Below are 20,054 nucleotides of genomic sequence, written 5' to 3'. Positions count from 1 at the left end.
GAAAATCGATAAATGAGACAAACCGTGTGATTTGGCCCCCTCCGGTCCACAAAGGACTTTCATTTTGATCACAAAATAGAAAAGTGCGGAGGTTACAAGGCCATCCGACGACGGTGGGTGTGGCCCAAGTGCCGTGAAAGCGGTCTCCTCAAACAGAAATTAATTATTCCGATGAATTTGATTCGGTGGAAAAGGAGGAGCTCAAAAAAAGAGACTGTAACTCTAGCAAAACTTTATGAATATTTGTGCTAATGGCTTGGCCGAAGATTGAACTTTTCGCCCACAGCTGCTGCAAATAAATAAATTAAAATATGTGTCCAACAGGTATCCGCAAACACAAAGCCTGTGAACGTTTCCTTGTGCCTGGCGTAACAACAGGATTTATCCGCTTCTAAAAATATTCTCCTCAGCGCTGCCAAAGTTATGCCAAACTCTTGCAATTAAACTGTCAGACTTATGAATTCATTAAATATTTTAATTGTAGCTTTTGAATAATTAAAATTCCATTTATATGGCCGTACACATACCTCAAGCCATAAATCTGCGATTAATTAAAAGCCCCCTTCTCAGCTTTCCCGTTACCCGTTGCCTGTTTTCGGTATCCAGGGCGTATACGTAATGGCAATTAAACCTAATTACAAAAACATAACCAAAACTCAATTGGAAAACGTTTCGACTGCTTTGGATCTCCAGTTGATTGAACTGTCTGTTCCGACAGCGATTTGCCATTTATGCAAATCACGGAGCTCGAGGTGAGCGAGAATAAAAGAAGTAGCTAGTCGTTGGCTGGATTGTTTTGCCTAACTTTGTATTCGCATCGAATTTAAATTCGTATTGATACACATAGAAAAATATATATAATATATATAAATATAAATGCACAGTCTTAAAAATATCCAAAATATTTAAGTACTATTAATCGTCCTTTTAACAAAATTACAGTTTTGGAAAATCTTAAAGGTATTTATAGTTATTTTTGGAATCAATAAATAAAGCTTCTCCTATTTTCATAAATAAAAAATAACTGGTGTGAAATTTATTGATACCAATAGAATATTATTTTAAAAATAGAGATGAATTAAATTTATTATAAATGTTAATTGCAAGGATGAAAAGTAAAATAGGTTCAGTAATTTTACGTTCAACTGTGTTTTTTCAGTGTATTTATATTCACTCACCTGGATCATCGTCGTCGTCCCAATCGATTTGACCGGAAGTTATGCTGATGTGAGCCGCGAACAGGAAGACCGCGAATAAAGCCAGGCAGCTTCGTCTGATGTTGGCGTGGTAGGAAGTTGTTACGGGCATTGTGGAAGTCCTTTTCGCTGGCAAATCCATTGTGTAAAGTGTAACAATTTATATGCAGGCTCGTCTCGTATTTCAGAGTGTTTACTCGCCCTTCTTCTGACGTTACTTTCAATTTAATTTTCTCGAAAAAGTGCAGCCACTCTCACTCACACGCGAACACATTTACGGGAGCGGGCGGCTCCTTCGGCGAAATATTCCCTAAAATTCTGTTGTGCTAGCTAGCTTCAGCTTCCACTTCCACTTCCTCGGGCTGAGCTGGTCTGATTCGGAATTCAGGGAGTGCGCGGCTTTTTGCTCTCGACTCCTACAACTACTAATTAAGTTGTTTCATTTTCAGTTTTTGCCCGGGGCATAACTTTTGCGCTGCTGTTGCTGCTGTTGCTGCTGTTGATGTGGCTGCCGCCGCGTGGCACTGAGGTGTGCAATGCCCTCCAAATGTTGCATTGTTTTTCCAATTTCAATTTTCTGTAAAGGAAGAGAGGTTGGAAAAATAGAGAGGTGAACAGAATTATAATTTGAGTTTTGCCGGGGGTAAAATACAAAGTCCTTTTTAAGTGGATTAATAAATTAGCTAATTGCATGTTGGCTAATGAGATAATGATGGCTGTGTACCCTTTGATTTGCTCGTCATTAATGAACCCCTTGAATCACTTTAATTTGTAAGCCTTATATAAGTTTTTAGTCAACTCAAAATACTGTGCATACACCTATACTTCATAATATGCATTTTAGCTTTTAATTTTTGTATACCATAAGTTTAACCTAGTTCCCCCAAAATCAATTCAATTTTATTATGTGTTTCTACTCTGATGAACCCAAATCAAATTTTTCAAATTTTCTCAACTTTATGATTGTTACCACATTTGCATTTCTATAAGACTCATTAAAATTATTTTACTTTGTGTTCGTTAGACATCATTAAGAGAGTGCAGCCTAGTTTTGCCCTTACAACCCAAACTCTTACTTTTTGACCTAGTTCCCGACAAGTTGTATCCACGTAAAAACGGAAATTAGTTTCACTTTCGAAAGCTAACAAGCTGCGCCATGATGACGGGCTCATTGAACCCCAGTCTCTTTCGGCGGAGCACTTCTCACTTCTTTTGGCCCCCAAAACGGTTGCCTACATTTCGGGGCACTATCTGCAGTGCCTAATTTGGCATGGTTTGGACACATCCCTCCGCCCGGCTTATTATGCGCACTTCAAACTTTAGACAACGCGGCAGCCCCAGAAGCAGCAGCAACAGTACATTGTTGTACATGCTGGCAAACATCTCACGCCACGGCTGCCTGCACATTCCCATCCCAGCCGCCCAGGCCAAAAACCAAACCAACACTCAGGGAAATGCATTTCATTTAATCTAGGGAAGGGAATTTACTTTGGAATTGCCAGAAATTTAGTGCCCTGCTCGGTTAACTTATGATGAAGCGGTTTTATTTATATACCCCTGTATTTCAATTAGTTAAAGGTTTGACACGGAGTAAAATCACAAAGGTCTTCCATCTATTGCAATTAGTAAATAAGTCGGAAGAGGCCGGATCGGACCATCATATCATATCGCTACTATAAAAAATCGAAAAAATAAATGAAAAATTATAGTTTCTTTGTTTTGAACCACATACGCATATACTTAGAGTATATGCTACTCAAAAGTTTGACATTTTTAATGTTATAAAAAGCGGAAGACTAAATCATATAGCTGCCATAGGAAGGATCAAATATTTATTGGAAAATCGACTAAGCTTCATTGTTTTTCAAGTAAATAAAAATCATATATAGTAGTTTTATAGAATATATTTTTGTTGTAATAGTTGCAAGGGTATATAAACTTTGACTAGTGAAATTATATTTATAAAAAATATATTTATAATTAACTAACTGGAATTAAAATATCAGTTACAGCAGTTAGTTTTAGATTTGAAATAAACATTATGATTAAGGACATTAGCTTTACTAATCTTTAACATGATATTGAGAAAATAAATGTTTCCCCAACAGTAGCTTAACTCTGTGTTGAAACTTAATTGAGTTGGCTAGTCACTGCTATTTTGTCGCAGTGCAGCCACTGCTCAGCCTGCAGCCATCCGCTGCTGGTGGTGCTTCTTTATGCAGGCAGCCACTCACTCAAATTTCGAGTGCAGCAGCGCCGCTGCAGCAAATTTTGTATACATTTCGTTTAATTTGGCCCGCTGCCGAGGGCCTGCCGCCCAACTCCCGCCGCTGCGAAAACTTTAGCGACACTGTTTTGGAAGGGGAAATGTAATACAGAAAAAACAAAACTCGGGACAGAAAATAAAAATCCAAAAAAGCAGGACGAGTGGAGGCGAAAAACTGAAAAAGTTGTCTGCCGAAATCAACGCCACTTTCGCCACAAGCATTAAGCGTTGCATGCAAAATTACCAGCGAGTGGTTTGTATTTCCACTCTGATTGCTGTTTAACATGGTTACATTGTCCTTGGAACCGAAACTGAAACTGAATCAGAGTCCTGGAACCGGGGAATCCTGAATTCCGTTGTTCTACCCGTACTTTTGATGGTTGTTTCGGTAACGATACATGTGCATCAACATCTATGGTGGCCGTGCATCATGACATGCTCTAGTTGCAAAACTTTCCTACTTTTTTCACTCTTTTCACTTTGTCAAACCATTTTTTATCGCTTTATTTATATGCATATGGGACAAGTGGCACCCAAACGAGAATGGGGAAACACGAATTTGCTGTTGCACAAACCCAAACTTTGCCCCTGGCTGGACAAACTAATTTGCGCTTAGACAGGGGAGCCAGAACAAAAGTTTGCGCCTAAACACTCACTTGAGGTGAAACCGGTTTTTAGGAACTTATGCACGACAAGAGGCAAACGGCAAACATGTGCGGTTACTTCATCAACATTTCACGCTCGACTTGGCCAGCCGGGCCAAATGGTAGAAAAACTGCCAAGGCACGCAGCAAAAATGTATGCAATGCCGGCTGCTGTTCCCTGTTTCCAGTTCCCCGTTCCCCTTTCCCTGCTACCTACCACCTGCCCCAATGCCCCATTGCCCATCGCCTCTCACCTGGCCGGCAAAATAAACTCGACTCAACTGTTGAAAATCAACTAGCTCCTGCCTCCTATCCCTGCCCCAAAACGTGGCACAAAGTTTGCCTTCAGCTCGACGATTCTCGTTTTTTTGTTGCGGCTCCTCCTTTTGGCCACTGCAAATACTTGGCAGCGTATGTGCTCTCCGGTCTGTATATATTCATACGAGTATTTGTCCAGGTATGAGTTCATGTAAGCATTTATCGGTCAGGGCTCCGTTTCTGACCGAAAACCTTTTCGGCATCTTTGCACCGGGTAGCTGGAATTTTTGGCTAAGCTGTGGCACGGAAGTTTTGTGGTACTGCTGAATATTTGTTTGAAGATAAGTCTAAAATTTGGAAGTTATAACAAAACACTATAATATACCATATATCAAAATATGTTTAGTTGATCAAAAAGGTTTAGTTGACTATATGGAAATCGAAAATTACAATACAAAACATTATAGTCAATACAAATTAATTTACCTTAGCATTTAAACGCAATCATTAAACAAGATTGATTTAAATTATGTTTATTTTCAAGAATATCTAAATAAGTCTTGTTTTATACTTTAAGTTATATTTTATTAAACCGCCATTATTTTGGAAAAATGTTAAGTTTTCACTAAGAATTAGGCAATTTCTTTTATGGTCTTGGTGTTTTTCCAAGCTTTTATTTTGCCGCCGTTTCTATGAACATGGCCAGCCATCGATTTGGCACGTTTTGTGGGTTGGCAAACCCCGCAGTTGTCGTGCTCGGAGCTCCTCACATCCCCGTTTCCGTGCAGCAATTCGGACAACGAGTTAAAGTGTTTCGCCACGCACTTCAATAAAAACACCTCCACGTACACAGCCGGTAAGCAGCTAGTTTCGTGACGGGCGACTCTGGCGATACGCATACGCAGTGTGGGCCGGTGCGCAGCCATCGGCGGAATAAAGTGGCGCAGTCTGTTCCCAGCATATTCGTATATTGTGTGTGTGCACTGGGTCCTTCGTCTATCTGGCGGAAGTTTTTCCATCCTGGCTGCGCCATATGTTCAAGTGCTTAATAACTAAATGCCAAACGGCTGATAGCCGAATCCAATAAAATATTCGGGCAATCGGGTGACTGGTGCCCCTGCCGCGGAGATTGACGCATTAGTCACACCCGGGTGGCTTGCGGTGGACTCCATTAATTACAAATGGCTTTTATTCAAAGATAATTAAAAACCGATAGCCAAAGCAACCCCGCCTCCAGGCGCCTTAAATAATAAGCTGCTATAAGCCATTTAATCTGCGCCTCACGCTCAAAAGAATACCTGAAGGGCTAACACCATCCGGAAGCTATTAAAATTCGCTGGACTTAATTTGTTTGTATTGTTGATCGTGACTTTTAAAAGCATATATAATCGCTCATGCTAGGAAAAAATAGGTTTACAGTTATGTTATAAAACATGTCAGTGTGGGCTTGAAGCATTTTTTATGTATAACCACTTCAAGCGCAGCTTTTTTAAAATTGCAAAATTTTTTTTTAATTGGTTAAATATGGTTTCCGAACCAATTATTTTATAAATACAAGGAGGACTGTTTTATGAGTTTAACAACCTAAAACATAGAAATAAAATATTTTTTAATGGATAACTAGCAAGTCAAATATTGTAAAAAAATGAAATCATTGCAAGAGACTTATTTGCTCAGCTTTAGATGCTTGTCCAAAACACGCTTCCTAATTAGATAACAACATTAGCAGCTTTTAAATTTCACGGCCGTGTAACCCCAAGGCCTTTGATTAAATATTTAACGTTTAGTTGCTTAAATTTTAAACATTTCGACATGCTTCCAGGCAACGAGCCCCCGAAAAACCCCAACCAGTCAGGTGTCAATGTCGCAACCCCAGCCCCGTAATTGCCAAAGACACCAAGGCCGTTGGAGGCGGCGTTCTTGTTTGGCAATTTCCAGATGTGTGTGGCCAGGAGCAGATATACACGATTCCCGTACATACATATATAGAGGCTGAGAAGCGGGGCCGAAAAACAGGCAGAAGTAGCAAATTGGCGGTGACATTGACAGGGCGGAATGTGGGAGGACATCCGGGGAACTACGACACATCGAGACTCAGGCTCCGAGCCCGGCTACAAAGTACACAAAAAGTTTTCTAATTATTTTGTCATTAAACGCACACAGAGCCAAACACACACAAGCAGCCAGCCTTGTTTACAGGCATACACATGTTTGCCGAGCTATAAAAAGGGTTGGGTTTTGGATATCCGAAAACCCTCCGGAAAAACGGGGAGGGCGGGTGGAAGCGGGCCAAAGAAAAGTGTCCTTAGCAAGAGGCAACTTTTTCTCCTAATTGTTTCATTTCATGAAATGGAGGTAAGATATTTCGGCAGCTGTGCGTGTATTGCCCCAGGCACTCACACACCCTGGCACACTCGCACACTCGCACTCACACTCGCCCACATTGCATTAAAACAAGACATCACCTCGCACTCACACTTGGAAGCACTGCATATAAAGCGATTAACACGGCGAACACTCGAGAGGATTGGGGTTTGGGGTTGGGGGTTTGGGGTTCGGGGTTCTGGGTTCAAGGAGCGAGGAGCGAGTCGCGTGACTGTGGCTGTCTCTCCTTGTTAAACAACAATTTGTTGAATTATTATCATACACCGCCACCCCTTCGCCAACACAAGCACCGACCTGGGGAAAATCCTTCAGCATCCGAACAGGGTTGCTAACTACAGACCACGAAAAGGAGCTAAAAATATGTAGTTATGGATGTTTTAAAAATGGCAGATGTTATTAATTAACAATCTACGAAGAGCATGTTATTTGCTATACAAAGAAACGTGTAATAAGGTAATGTGACTCTTAATTATGCTGTTTGTACTTTTCTACTGATAAGAACCTCGTTAATCACTTTATGTAATTAAGATGTGGTACATTTAAATAAATAAATATAGAATGGGAACTCGATATGATAATGAATTGACTTCTTTTTTTTTATAAATATATATAAATATAAATAATAATATTAATATTAATATTAATATTTTGAAAACAAAATTTTATTTGGCTGCAATGTAAATGCAGTGTTAATGTTAAACTGGCTAACAAATTTCATTACCTTTAGACTGTAATATTTTATATATACTGTGGTCATACTAAATGATTTTTGGCTTCATGTTTGTAATAAACTAAAATCTTATTTTTTTTTTAGTTTTTTATCTCAAAAAATAGCCAGATTTGGCTAATGAAGAGCCAAGTTGACATCGCAGTCTCCTCCAAGGGGTAGTCAAGTGCATGTGTGTGTGCTTTGCTCACTTCGACGGCAAGTCAAATATGTTTAATAGCTAACTCGCTGTATTTGTGCGTCAGCATTTCCTCCTCAAACACTCGGGGCAAATACGGCCCGTGAGTGTGCGTTGTAATTTCAGCTGCCTTCGCCTCGCAATCCCCGGTTGACGGCGACTAAAGTTTAAGTAATGGAATGCGGCGCGGAAAATGGTGTTTCAAATAGCTCATCTGTTAAAATGCTATTAAATTATAATTGCAGCGCTTGATAAATGTATTTGTTCAGCCTCAATTGTTTTGCGCTAATTATCGGCTTACCGAGTGCATCGGGAATAACACATTAATGCGAGCATTGAATCCATTTTTTACTCGTTCAAATATGCTTCAGTTGCAACAAATATCAACTAACGAATTAAACATGACAGCTTCGCTAGTAGAAGAACGTGAGTAATTTTTTCGATGGGTAAGTTAATGGAATGTGCTTTTTGTGCGGGGCAGACCAGATAGAAAAATGTAGAATTTTTTAATTCATTAACATCAATTAAAAATTGAAACTTTTTAACAGTTACCTTTGTATATCAATACAATTTACCCTTAGCTGTCAATCAAATTGAAAATCACCGCGGAAATATCTGACAAGTATAAGTTAGGTATCCATTATATTCAATGAAAATGGTGTACACTATCTTCGTCCCTACTCACGAAAATACGAATTTAGATCTTCAGCCATAAATATTTTATTTGAGTTCCGCTGCTAACTGCTGTCTAGGCTTTTGGAAATGTTCCAGATACACATATATATCAAAATAGTTCTGTGCAATCCACGAAATTGCGCGTTTGTGAGTGAAAAAGCTGTGCGATTACTCAAGAGAGCAACTTTCGGATTCAACTGCAACAACTGCTGTCAAAATGTCATAAATTGAAGCGCAGCTACACTCTAAAATAAAACACACACCACCAACTATATCCAGTTGGATCCAGCGGAAGCCATTGCAAAACGCACACACACATCGCCACCAAGAAAACAATCAAAGTCCTTACACGGACAAGCGGTCACACACACACACTCGAACTCACACCAGCTCACTGCAGTACACACACTTGCGAGTAAAATAGTAGCATCTAAAACTCTGCCATAAAGTACTGAAATCCACCAGCTAATGCCCGGTATTCACTTTAACAAAACTGCTGCCAAAACAAATAGCTGGGAGCAAAAACTTGAAGAAGTTTAGGTTATAATATTGTATGTGAATCTTAGGCTTTTTATGGAAGAAATATTGTCAAAGTAAAAGGGGAACAAAAACCTAATATTTTTAATCACCATATGAAAAACGAAATAGGAGTGTTGCGGAATTTATAATTTAGAGGTTTTTATAAAAAGGCATTCACTGATTTTTCTGGTAAGATATTTGTTAACAACTTTACTTTTTTTTAAGCCTTTAGTTGTCTTAAAATGTCAGTCATTAGTTATTAAAACCTTTAATTATATTTAAGGACTTACTTTTTTAATATTTAACAAACTTAATAATAGCATTCTATGAAATAATATATCTTATATTGCATGTCATTTGAAAAGATTTAATTAATCTATCATCATAAATAGACTTTTTATCCTGCATCTATTTATTTATAAGCACTATTAATCTTGACCGCAACTGTACCCAATACACACACACTCTCAGAAGCGGACAATTAAAAAGCCCAGGAGTAAATGCCGACTGTTCGAGCCACAGTTGCTGCGCTCGCAGATCCCTCGGGCCTGGCCTATGATTTTAGCTTTGTGGGCTCCCTGGGATATGGAATCCTCGTCCGCTGCATGGAAGTTATTGTTAGTTTTCATTGTCGCGCACCGGTTGCCAGACGCAATATATCGAAACATTTGCCGTTCGTCTTTCGAGTGGATCCGCATTCGCATTTGCACCGCCGCAACGGCAACTTTACTCAATTACGTGCCTTGCTGGCTGCCTCCTGGCCCAGGATCCCCGGATCCCTGGATCTCCAACCCCCTCCCCCCATCGATTCACGTCAACTACTTTGGCAGACTTTTTGAACGAGTTGAGCTCACCTCTCAGCTATGAAATCAACGACTTTAGTGCAAACTTTCAACAATTTGCGTTTTGGCCACGGCCTGGCACGAAAATGGGAATGGTTAAGGGGCCCTGGCAGCAGCAAATCGAAAGCGAAAACTTTCTGTGACTAAAGGCCCCCAACCAGCGGCAGGTGAGCCCAGGTGGGCCCAGGTGGGGATGAGGTGGCTGGGGTGAGCTGAGCAGCAGGGGCAAAGTTTACCAAAGCTCCAGCCCAAATACCCAATGGGCTGTTTGATAAAAGTGAGTCCCAGGGGCTACCCGTTTACATCTACATTAGCGAGGACGTCGGCATCGACAGCGATACCTCGCTATAAATATAGTTCGAGACACTCAGCGAAATGATTCGAAATGGAAAATGTCATTCTTAAATTTATTTCAATGCCTTTTTCTTCTTAAATTGTAGACAGTAATCCCTTGACAAACATTTAATATATTTCGTTATCAAAATTTTTAAACACAAACACACATTTTCAATCCATTTGCAATTTGTTAGTCTTTTATTATAACTCTTAAATTTAAGTTTTTTAATATTATGAAAATTGACTGTTATTTAGATTTTAATAAGAGATGGAAATGAGATAAAAATAAATAAATTTTGTAGTTCATAACAATAAAAACGATAAATAATTAATTTTCATGACTTTCACCCGAATCGATTTTCAGTGCACCGATTCCGAGTTTGATGAACTGTTGTAATAATATAGCGTCCGAAATGTCGTCTGGAGTTGAGGTGGTGACCCCAACCAGCAGCTCTCGCTGCCGAACTGCCAACATGCGATATTGTGCAAACAGTTGGGGAAAGTTTTAAAGTTTCCGACAGCCGCCATCGATTGCAGGCGAACGAAGGTGGTAACTAAATTATTTTGATTCCGGGCCAAGACGTTGGACTCCGCCCCCGCTCCCAGATGACTTTGTATAAATTCTGTGCTGAAAAGTTAAGTCGCAACGTGAAGGGCGTGATGAGCGCCCGGGGATCGGGGCATTGCAGGTGCGTGAATGTTAATTAGTGGCAAAGTTCAATATTTCACAATTTAATGAAAGGGGTTACCCGCTGATACGCTGTTGATGCGGCTGGGTGAACAATTTGAACTGCCCAAGGTTAGAGCCGCAAATCAATACTCGATGGGATAGGGTATTTAATTAGTGAAGTTTTGAGCCAAGCAAATTGTTGATGTGGCAAGCAAAAAAAACGGGCACTCAATGCTCTTTGGAAACTCTCAACTTTTGTGGCCCCTCATATTTCATTTGACTGGAGCCCCCCAGACAAATAATAACATTTCTATTAGTTGGCAAAGTTTCATTTCATTCCAACTTTGTTTTCCGTTCGCCCTTCTAAGCGGCTTTTTGATGGACTTCCAGCCAATTTCACCGATTTCATTGTTGACTCAGCCGGGAATCTGAGTTCTGGGACTCAAAAAAGCGGGGAGTAACAAGTAAATTGGCCACTTTTGACACTTGCTAAATTGCTTTTTTCAGCCTGCACGGCACACTGCAGGTTGTCAAGCGTTTTGGCCCGCATTCTGTTGATCCTGGTTAATTGGCCCTCCGATTAGGCACACAAATACCAACAATAAACCCACATGGACTACAATAAAATGTTTGATAATCACCCCTAACTATGGAACATAAATTCACAGCTCGGAATCGCCGACTCGGCCTATCAAACGCCATCGATCTTGCCAATTGAGTTATTACTGACAGCCCAATACGGTGTATCAACGTCATTATTATCATCGTTATATGTCGAATGGAAATCAAAGCCAAACAATGGCCACCGTTGCGTGTTGGAATAATGTTGATTTTCAATAAATAGCACCCCTGGCCACCTGATTAGGACCCACTCGACTCGTTATTCATAGTTTCTGGCATCCAATAAAACTCCGAAATGGCCGATTTTGATTTGTATCAATGGACTCGACTGTCGTGCAACACCTCCATAAGGGGTTACAAGTCGAATCGCCACCCCATTGTCCGCAAAGCTTCTGTTCGCTGTCAGTCATTTGTTTACATTTTATTGTTATTGTTGTCGTTGATGGGATTAATAAATTTTCCATTATCAAGATTTTGTGCTCCAAGCTGCTCAACTTGTAGATAAGTCGCAAGGATTGGAATTGGGACTGGGGACTTGGGCTTGGGTTTGGTTTGGGAACTTGGGAGCGGAGCCGTTGGCCATTTGTCTATCGGGCATTATTTTCTGGCTGGTTAAATTTATATACACACCGAATGCAAGCTAACGAGCGTTTTGTAGTCGACTTAAGTGCTACTTTTTATCAGCCCCGTAAATTATAGCGACTACTGCCAGTGAAATCATTTGATTTCTCCATTTTTAACAGCATCATTCATCTGCATTAAGCCCTGCGACGAGACTAATCACATAAATCACTTAACAGGCCACGCAGCAAACTGTGAGACCGGCTTGGCAATAGTTGGTCTAGACTTTAGTCCATTCGCGGCTAATGCAATCATGTCAGAGACTCTGTTGCCTGTTATATATTTCAAAGAGTTGCTAGATCTGAGCAGTTTAAATAGCTAAAATTACACGGCCCATCGGAAAATGTAGATGTGACTGGACATATACAAATTATATAGGAAATTCTATTTTAATGTCAACGCTTACCTTAAGAGAACAAAATTATGGAATAAAAGTGTATTTTAAAATTGTGAGTTTAAAATTCATGCAATCTATTATCTTCCTTTTTGGCAGCAACAAATCTCAATTCTATCAAAAGAAGAGTTAAAAGAAGTAATTACAAAAACTATAAAGCTACTTTACTATATTTTAAAATTTATTAATTTAAAAAATTCCATTCTAATTTGTATTGGAGTACACCTGCCAATTACATTTTCTTTTGCCTAAAAATTACCTTTTAACAATTTTTCCTAAATTCAGATATATTACATTCACGCAATTTACGCTCTAACTTTTTTTAAATTATAGCCAAGATGATAGCACTGTGCGCAGCTAGTGTATCCGTTGGCCAGCCGCTAATAGTTTTTAAGTATAATGCAATAAAGATGAAAATCCAAATCATGCTTCATCAACATCAACGTCAACAATATAACCAACCCCCCGCAGAGAGACAGCGACTTTTCACTGGAGTTGCCAGTTGGTATGGGGCTTTGAAGTTCTGGCCCGGGAGAAGGGGCTGCGGAGGTGGGAGGCATGTTCGTCAGGCCGTCAAGGACTGCTGCGTAGCCCCTGGTTGACAATTCAATGTCCTGCTCAATTTGTCCGCATGAAAAGTGGGCGGCAGACTGGCGGCCCTCGGCCTCTGCTTATTTGTCAACAGAGGAGGCTTCAGCCGCCCCGAGTCGCAGCTGCTGCCCAGTGAGCTGATGCAGCTTAGTCGCCCAAGTGCACAGCACCACGACGGACCGACAGCCTCTTTGTCTGCCTTCCACTGAGAAAAACAGGCGGAATAGTGCCTGTGTGACCGGGGAGAAATTATACTTAATTAATTAATTGGTAAAAAAAACAGTTCCTCGACGCGTCAATTGCTTTTTCCATTCTTATGCCCTTAAAACTTATACTGATCAATATTGCAGAAAATATATTTTGTTAAATGCTTATAATTTAATTGCAGCAAATAGAAAAAAATATATCAAGAAGTTTTGTTTAAACAGTCAAGAATTTAGAATAAAATTATTACATTTATTTTGAAAAATTAAAGGAATTTACAATTCGGTTATAAGTTCTGAGCCATTAGATATAATTATTTCGTGAGGTTGGAGTCTGTGTTCAAAAATGTTACAAAGAGATTTATAATTTAAGTAAATATATACAAATGGTTATAATCCGAAATTTCTAATAAAAATTATAATCTACATACTGTAAGAGGAGCGGTTTATATAATTCCAAAGGCAATAGTTTAGACTTTTATCAAGATACATTCACTTTATTCAATGCATTTACCAAGAATGACTAACATTGGGTTTGCTTAAAGATTATGCTAAACTTAATGTTAGCTTAACATTATCCATCGATAGTTTATCGGGCGTAAGGTGGCCTACTACAATATAAAAATGAAGAAAACTGTTTCACTTAAAAACCTAAAACACTTTTCGCTCAATGTGGGTGCCACTGAAGCGGCTTCTGCTGCCGGTTTCCCATGTAAAAAGCGCAGCCAGCGGCTCTGGCATCGCCTGTTCTCTGTTGCCTGGCCTCTGTTCCGTTCTGGCCCGGTGCTCTATCCTTCGTCCTGCGTCCTGCGACTCCGTCCGTCTGTCTGGCTGTCCGGCGGTGTCATCGTCCATGCTGACAAACAAAAGTGCCGACAACGAGCTCAAGGGAAGTGAGTGACTGTGACTGACCCGGAAAACATTAAAGGCTGACTGGCTGGCCTGGTTGCTTTGTGCGTCTGAGCGTCGGGATCTGGAGCTAAACTAAATGCCCTTAGCCCGCTCAGCTGCTGCGGAATAATAAAGCTGGCTGCATAAATATTTATGGCTGGAAATTAATCAAAATCATAAAAAGCTCTGAGAGCGCAGCCAAATGAAATGAGTCAAATGCAAAACTAGTTAATTAGTTTTTCTCACGCACACTCACATGCTCGGCAATTGCACTTACATGAGAGCATATGTGAGGAGGTACAGCTGCGGTCAGACTGATAGTAGTAAAAGTTATAGCAACGAAGTATAATTTGTAAGGCAGCTGGTAAAGTTGATATCGCAGACACTAATGTTTTTGAGTTCATATTTTTCAGTAAGTATATTGAATTTTGTGATCATTAGTAAAATATCAATTTTAAAAAACATTTCTGTAGTGAACTTTGTACTTTATATTAGACACAATCAAAAGATTAAGTACATTTAAATTTAAAGAAATGTATTTTTAATACCTACAGTTTAAGCTACAATTTGGAATTATTTATTACGTTTCCAAAACACCAGAAAATAATTATAAATCAGATATATTGTTTAACAGGAAACACATAAAGCATATAAACACTAATCAAAATACTTCTCACCATTTCACCATAGGTTTATAATAAAAACATACACTGGTAAAATATTGTTTCATTGAAATGGAGATTGATATAAGTATGAAATCTCTTCGCTACTAGTTCAACCGCAACTGTGAATGGACACGAGTACGGCTGGCAGCTGGAAATTTGTTGGCAGCTGCCATGTAACCGTTTGACCAACGCTCCACGTCCACATCCCAGATTGTGGCTAAAGCTCTCTGGCCCGGAGACCGATGGAATGTAGTGGCCATTACTGAATTATTAACAAACTCAATTAAAACGAGCACTAATTTTGCCAACTCTGCGCCGGACAAGCCAACGCACACACTCGAGCCCGTGTGGAAGGCTTTTTAAAATGCCTGTCCATGTGAATGCAATGTAATTGTGAATGCGAATTGGCCAAAAGGCTCGCTCGGCATATCTTTACTGGCAATTTATGGCCTCAAATAAATTAATGAAATTAAATTTGAATTTAAAACAAATGACCGCAAGAATATTTACAACAAAATTAAATTATTAGTCCGAGCGAGAAGGAGAAACTTCAATAATAACTCAAGAGAAAAGCAGCTGCTGGAAATTGAATTTGTCCAGGCAAATGTTTGGGCCGCAAATGCATATTTGAATAGTTTAGTGGGCATCTTGGCCAACTGCTCTTGTTTGTCCTGCCAACCAGCCAGCCGGGCTGCCTGTCTTAGGTTGCTTCAACATTTGTTGACTCTGATAATCCTTCAAGTTTGTTGACAATGCGGCTGCGACTTTTGCCCCCAAAAATATTGCGCATACGCCCCGAGGAGCAAAAAATGCCACAAGTCTCTCGAACACTCGGGCAAACATACCATAAGTAGAGAAAAGTGCAACATGGTACCCGGCCCATCCTCAGACACCGCAAAGAGCAGCACTTAATAATTACTTGAGCATTTTGTGATGCACACTGGACGAAAAACATATTCAGGATCATATAGTTTTCATATTTTTAAATAAGAATGATCATGCTAAAATTGCACTTGAGACAAATTATTGTTTTATAAGTCACACAATGTAAATAAACTAAATTTATTCATATTGGAATCATCTAATTAAGATATGACAAATTCACAAGAAAAATTAATATAATAGTTATACGATAAATAAATCTTAATTTATGTTAAATTAAATTATTATAAATGTTTTATTTATCTTTGGTCTTTGGAGTCAGTACATTCTTTGTTTCCTTTTTAAAATCAGATAAGCTAAAAAGCTAAAAGATTTTGAATAAATTAGTTTTAAAGCAAGATTTTTTTCTGTGTAGCTATGCCAGACTTTGTCTGAGGGACTCTTCTCCGAGGATGTTTGTATGTATATATAACATGATGTGAACATGTGTTTGCTTTGGTGTTAAGTAAGCGCCCAAAAACTTGTTTGTCAATTTTCCGTAGCTGCAAGTCTCATGTGTGAGGCTGTTGCATCCGCTCTAATAACGAAAACTGAATTACTTTCTAGACTGGCACTTAAAATTTAACTCATGTCTGGATGATACAAACTTAAATTATGCCAGCTTCTTCTGATAATTAACATGACCAATTTTCCAGCGCACTAAAGGCGGTTTCTCACCTCTAGAAAAACGGTGTCACTCCCGTTGGCGAATGCTTTTAGCGCTTTGGCTTATTTATTCTCGGTAAAGTCACATTTTATGCGCACTTGTTTGTTAGCCGCATGTGTTGGAGTTAAAAACAGAAAAAACCACAACAAAACATCGAAGGTGGAAACTTTTCCTCTTGTATTTCGGGGCTGTAGCTTGTGGCTGGTTTGAGTATCTGTGTGCACTTGTAGAAAATATTTCCCATTGGATTTTTAATTTGTATTCCTTGCCGTGAATAATTATTCTAGCAAATTAACATACGAAAGCTGTAATATGAGCTTTTGATTGTATTTTGACAAACAATCTAATTGTTAAGTCTTTTAAAGTAACCACTTTCTTTAAAATAATCTTAGTAATAACAAATGAAACAAAACAATTTTTTGATTTAAAATCGAAAAACACGAAACAAACATAAATAAATTGATTTTGTTTATTATAGGTTTTTAATATCGCATATGTTAACACCATAGAAATTCGAAACTTTAAGCCCTAACTCATTTTCTTCAAGTGTTTTAGGGCCGAGTGTGGCTGTCTGCTTGTAGACTCACGTTTTTTTCGTTCTATTTAGTTTGGTTTGGTCGCTGCTGAATAAAACATTTTCACGGTTTGTAGACCGAAAGTAACCCGCGAGCTACCTTCATATCAAATGTGCTCACCCCCGCAGGAGCACACACCACACCGCGCCGTACTGGGCGTATGCTTGATGTGTTTTAAAAGTGTGTGTTTATGCCCAGCACAATGGCATTCTTTGTGTAAGTGAGTTTGTCTTGGATGGTTTTGTATGATGTATGCATGTGCACGCCTCCATCGAAATGCTCGGCGGTAGTAAAAACCCTTTTCATTGTTGTTTACAGATCATTGACGTTGATTGTTTAAATGAAATGTTTGCCGTGCATTATTTGCTTTAACTTCAGCTTGTACTGCTAAATTCACAGGGTAGAGGCAGTTTGCGGTCACATAAAATGCCGAGAATAAGCTAAATATAAACAGTAGCTGGTAGGTGTAGTTTGAAATGATGACCTGGAAAACCGCCTGCGCATTGTTTTATTGATAGGGATTAGACGGCGGGCCACACGTTCTAATATTAGCATTCCGTTCAGCCCCCGATAAGTAGGCAAGGGTTTTTTCACAAACCCATAAAAACCCGCTCCGCCTTCAAAAGTCCAGCCTGAGCTAAAATCTATTTTCCGCCCTTTTCGCATGACTCCAACTGACTTGAGTTATAGTCAACCCACGACACGCCCCCTAATACACGCCCTCACTTAGCGTTTTTCGTTAGCTTACACCTTGCCGCGTTATTAGAGCTTGAAATTATAATTTTCCTCGAATTCCTTGCTTTGTGGTCGAAGACGTACAATTATGGCAACAACCTTCGCAGGCGAATACAAGTTTAATTGCTTTTTGTATTTCCACACAAAAAGGCGTGCAATTAGCAAGCGAAAAAATAGAGAGAAAAGGGAAACAAATTTAAGAAAGGCCATAGAAACGAGTCCTTCTTGGCTCTTCCCCTACATGTTACTCCAAAAACATGAAATAAGTCATCTATTTGTACTCTACATCTCCTCCCATGGGCTGTTGTTAAAAATGGGGTAACTAAAATATATATTTTTAACTGATTAAAACATAGCTTCTTATTTAATGACTCGTTTATTTAAAACGTAATCAGACTATTATTCAAATTCATTTTAATTCTTTCGCATTGGAAGCTATTAGTATTTTCAGAAAAAATTAGATTTGTCGAATTGCGTAAATTTATTTTAACATTTAACAATAAAATAATCTACTAATAATTTTTTTTAAGATTATTTTTCCATGGACATAATTAAATAAAAACACTTACACCAAATCATTAATATATTTTATTTATTCAAATAATGTAGTTTATAACTCAATTTTATTCTATTTAATTATTAAAAAAATATGTATTATATTTTTGTAATATCTGAGTTTGGAAATAAAATATCGATACATTTTTATTCTTTTACATTTTCTACATATTAATTTTAATTATCAAATCTATCGATCGAGGTTTACTGGCGAAATATGGTAGACTGAATCTTAAATTTAAAGACTTCTAGCATCGCACCTCAGCCGGAACCCTTTTCTAAATTTCCAGAACTTACATATAATCTTAGAGACAAAAGCTTAAAATGCAAATGTTCCTTCTATTATAAGATTCAAATTTGATGAGCGATGCAGTAATAACAGAGTGTTAATTTTTAAGTACAAATGGTGCACAATATCTTGGACGCCGATCGGATGTTTATGTTTACTTTACGAAATTAGTGCTTAAATGAGAGACAAATGCGCCAAGATCAAAACCAGGTACCAGGTGTTTATATATAATATATAACATATAACCAATAAGAGGTGCCTTGTCATGGATATAAAATTACACTATAGTCTGTCATTTTTACTAAGAAGGAGTCCAAAACGGCACCTCTGGGGGCAAACAACTTTTTGCACTAACGGTTGACTGTAGCAAGTAAATTTTCGTTTGTCGGACACGTGCAAAAGCAGAAAAACTTTTTGCTGTACACACATTAATTTCCATATAAGCTTAATTTCCATCTGGCCTTTTCATCTCCGCAGTTGTAAATATATTTGACGTTGGAAGTCGAGTTTTATTTGGTACACCAACAAAAATGATATGACAGGCAGTAAATTAAGTGTTTCATACTACAAAAATTTACTTAGTTTTTGTTGATGGTTAAATTCATGTTACAGTATTATTTTATATTTTAACATATCTTCTGTGTGTAGTCAAAGTCTGGTATTAATTTGCATTAGCTAAAAAAACGTGAAATCAGCTGGCCTGGTTTTTAAAGATTTTCAATTAAAATAAGACTTGAATTAACCTCATCTTAAAATTAGATGAGAAAAATATAAATCTATATTATAAATAATTGACCGAAGTGTAACGAAAGAGGACGAAGATATTTAAAAAAATTCCTTTTAACCCTAGACATATTTTCTTTTCTGTGTAACAATGACGTGTGTGTTCTTTCGCTTTCATTGTTTTGTTTTTTGGCTCGGCTTGGTTCGTTTTGTGTTTTGGTTCTTCCAACGCGCACATCAACAACAACAGGCACAGATGCAAATACAAACAAAAGAATTCATTATTTTACTGTTGTGCATTTAAATTTGATACAATACACGCCATTTCTACACACCTACGAGCACACACAAACACATTCGCACTTTCATTTTGGACATGGCCTCTTGCATCGTACTTTTCGTGCCTTTTTTTCAGCCGCTCCCGGTTTTGTTTTGTTTTTTGAGTTTTGCATAAATTTTCGGCCCTTTCGTTCTGTTTGCTTTGACCTGGTTTTTCGCCAGGGCTTTTCCCACCAGCCTGTAGGTTTTCCTTCCCGTCTCCTCCTTTCGCTCATCGCCGCTTTGGTGCGAGCATTTTTCGGTTCTCATTAAAATAGGTAAACAAAATCGCATAAAATTTCCTGATAGACAACAGATAAGAGTTAAAACTTTGCGCAAACTCCAGGCGGACTTTGGGGGCCAGTTTGGTTAGGCAAATGAAGTGTAATTCCCGATGAGAGCGAAGCCCTCAAAACGCTTTCACCGAGCTTATTGGGAGTTAACTGCTCAAGTGCTGCAATTACAGGTTAACTTTGGACTCGATAAGGGTTAAGTGCCCGCCATTACGTCAGCTCTTGTTTATTATTTAAGTTAGTAACTCTTTCAGTTTGAATAAGGCTTTCCCATGAATTGTATTTAACTTCGGGGC

The 20,054-nt window shown here is 38.7% G+C and overlaps 1 protein-coding gene across 1 annotated transcript in view; it reads right to left on the bottom strand.

Annotated features, from left to right (window-relative positions):
* LOC108040542 overlaps window positions 1-20,054 on the bottom strand; it is a 112,399-nt gene that overhangs the window by 88,327 nt on the left and 4,018 nt on the right. The window contains exon 2 of the mRNA XM_044457025.1: window positions 1,179-1,773. Within this exon, the coding sequence (XP_044312960.1) occupies window positions 1,179-1,338 (160 nt within the window). The 5' untranslated portion in view covers window positions 1,339-1,773. The remainder of the gene's footprint in view (window positions 1-1,178; window positions 1,774-20,054) is intronic.

This window comes from Drosophila rhopaloa, unplaced genomic scaffold, assembly GCF_018152115.1.
Source record: "Drosophila rhopaloa isolate 14029-0021.01 unplaced genomic scaffold, ASM1815211v1 contig_155, whole genome shotgun sequence".
NCBI classification, from domain to species: domain Eukaryota; kingdom Metazoa; phylum Arthropoda; class Insecta; order Diptera; family Drosophilidae; genus Drosophila; species Drosophila rhopaloa.
Note: the sequence above shows the minus strand (reverse complement) of the source record. Positions and strands in the feature narration are given on the sequence as shown.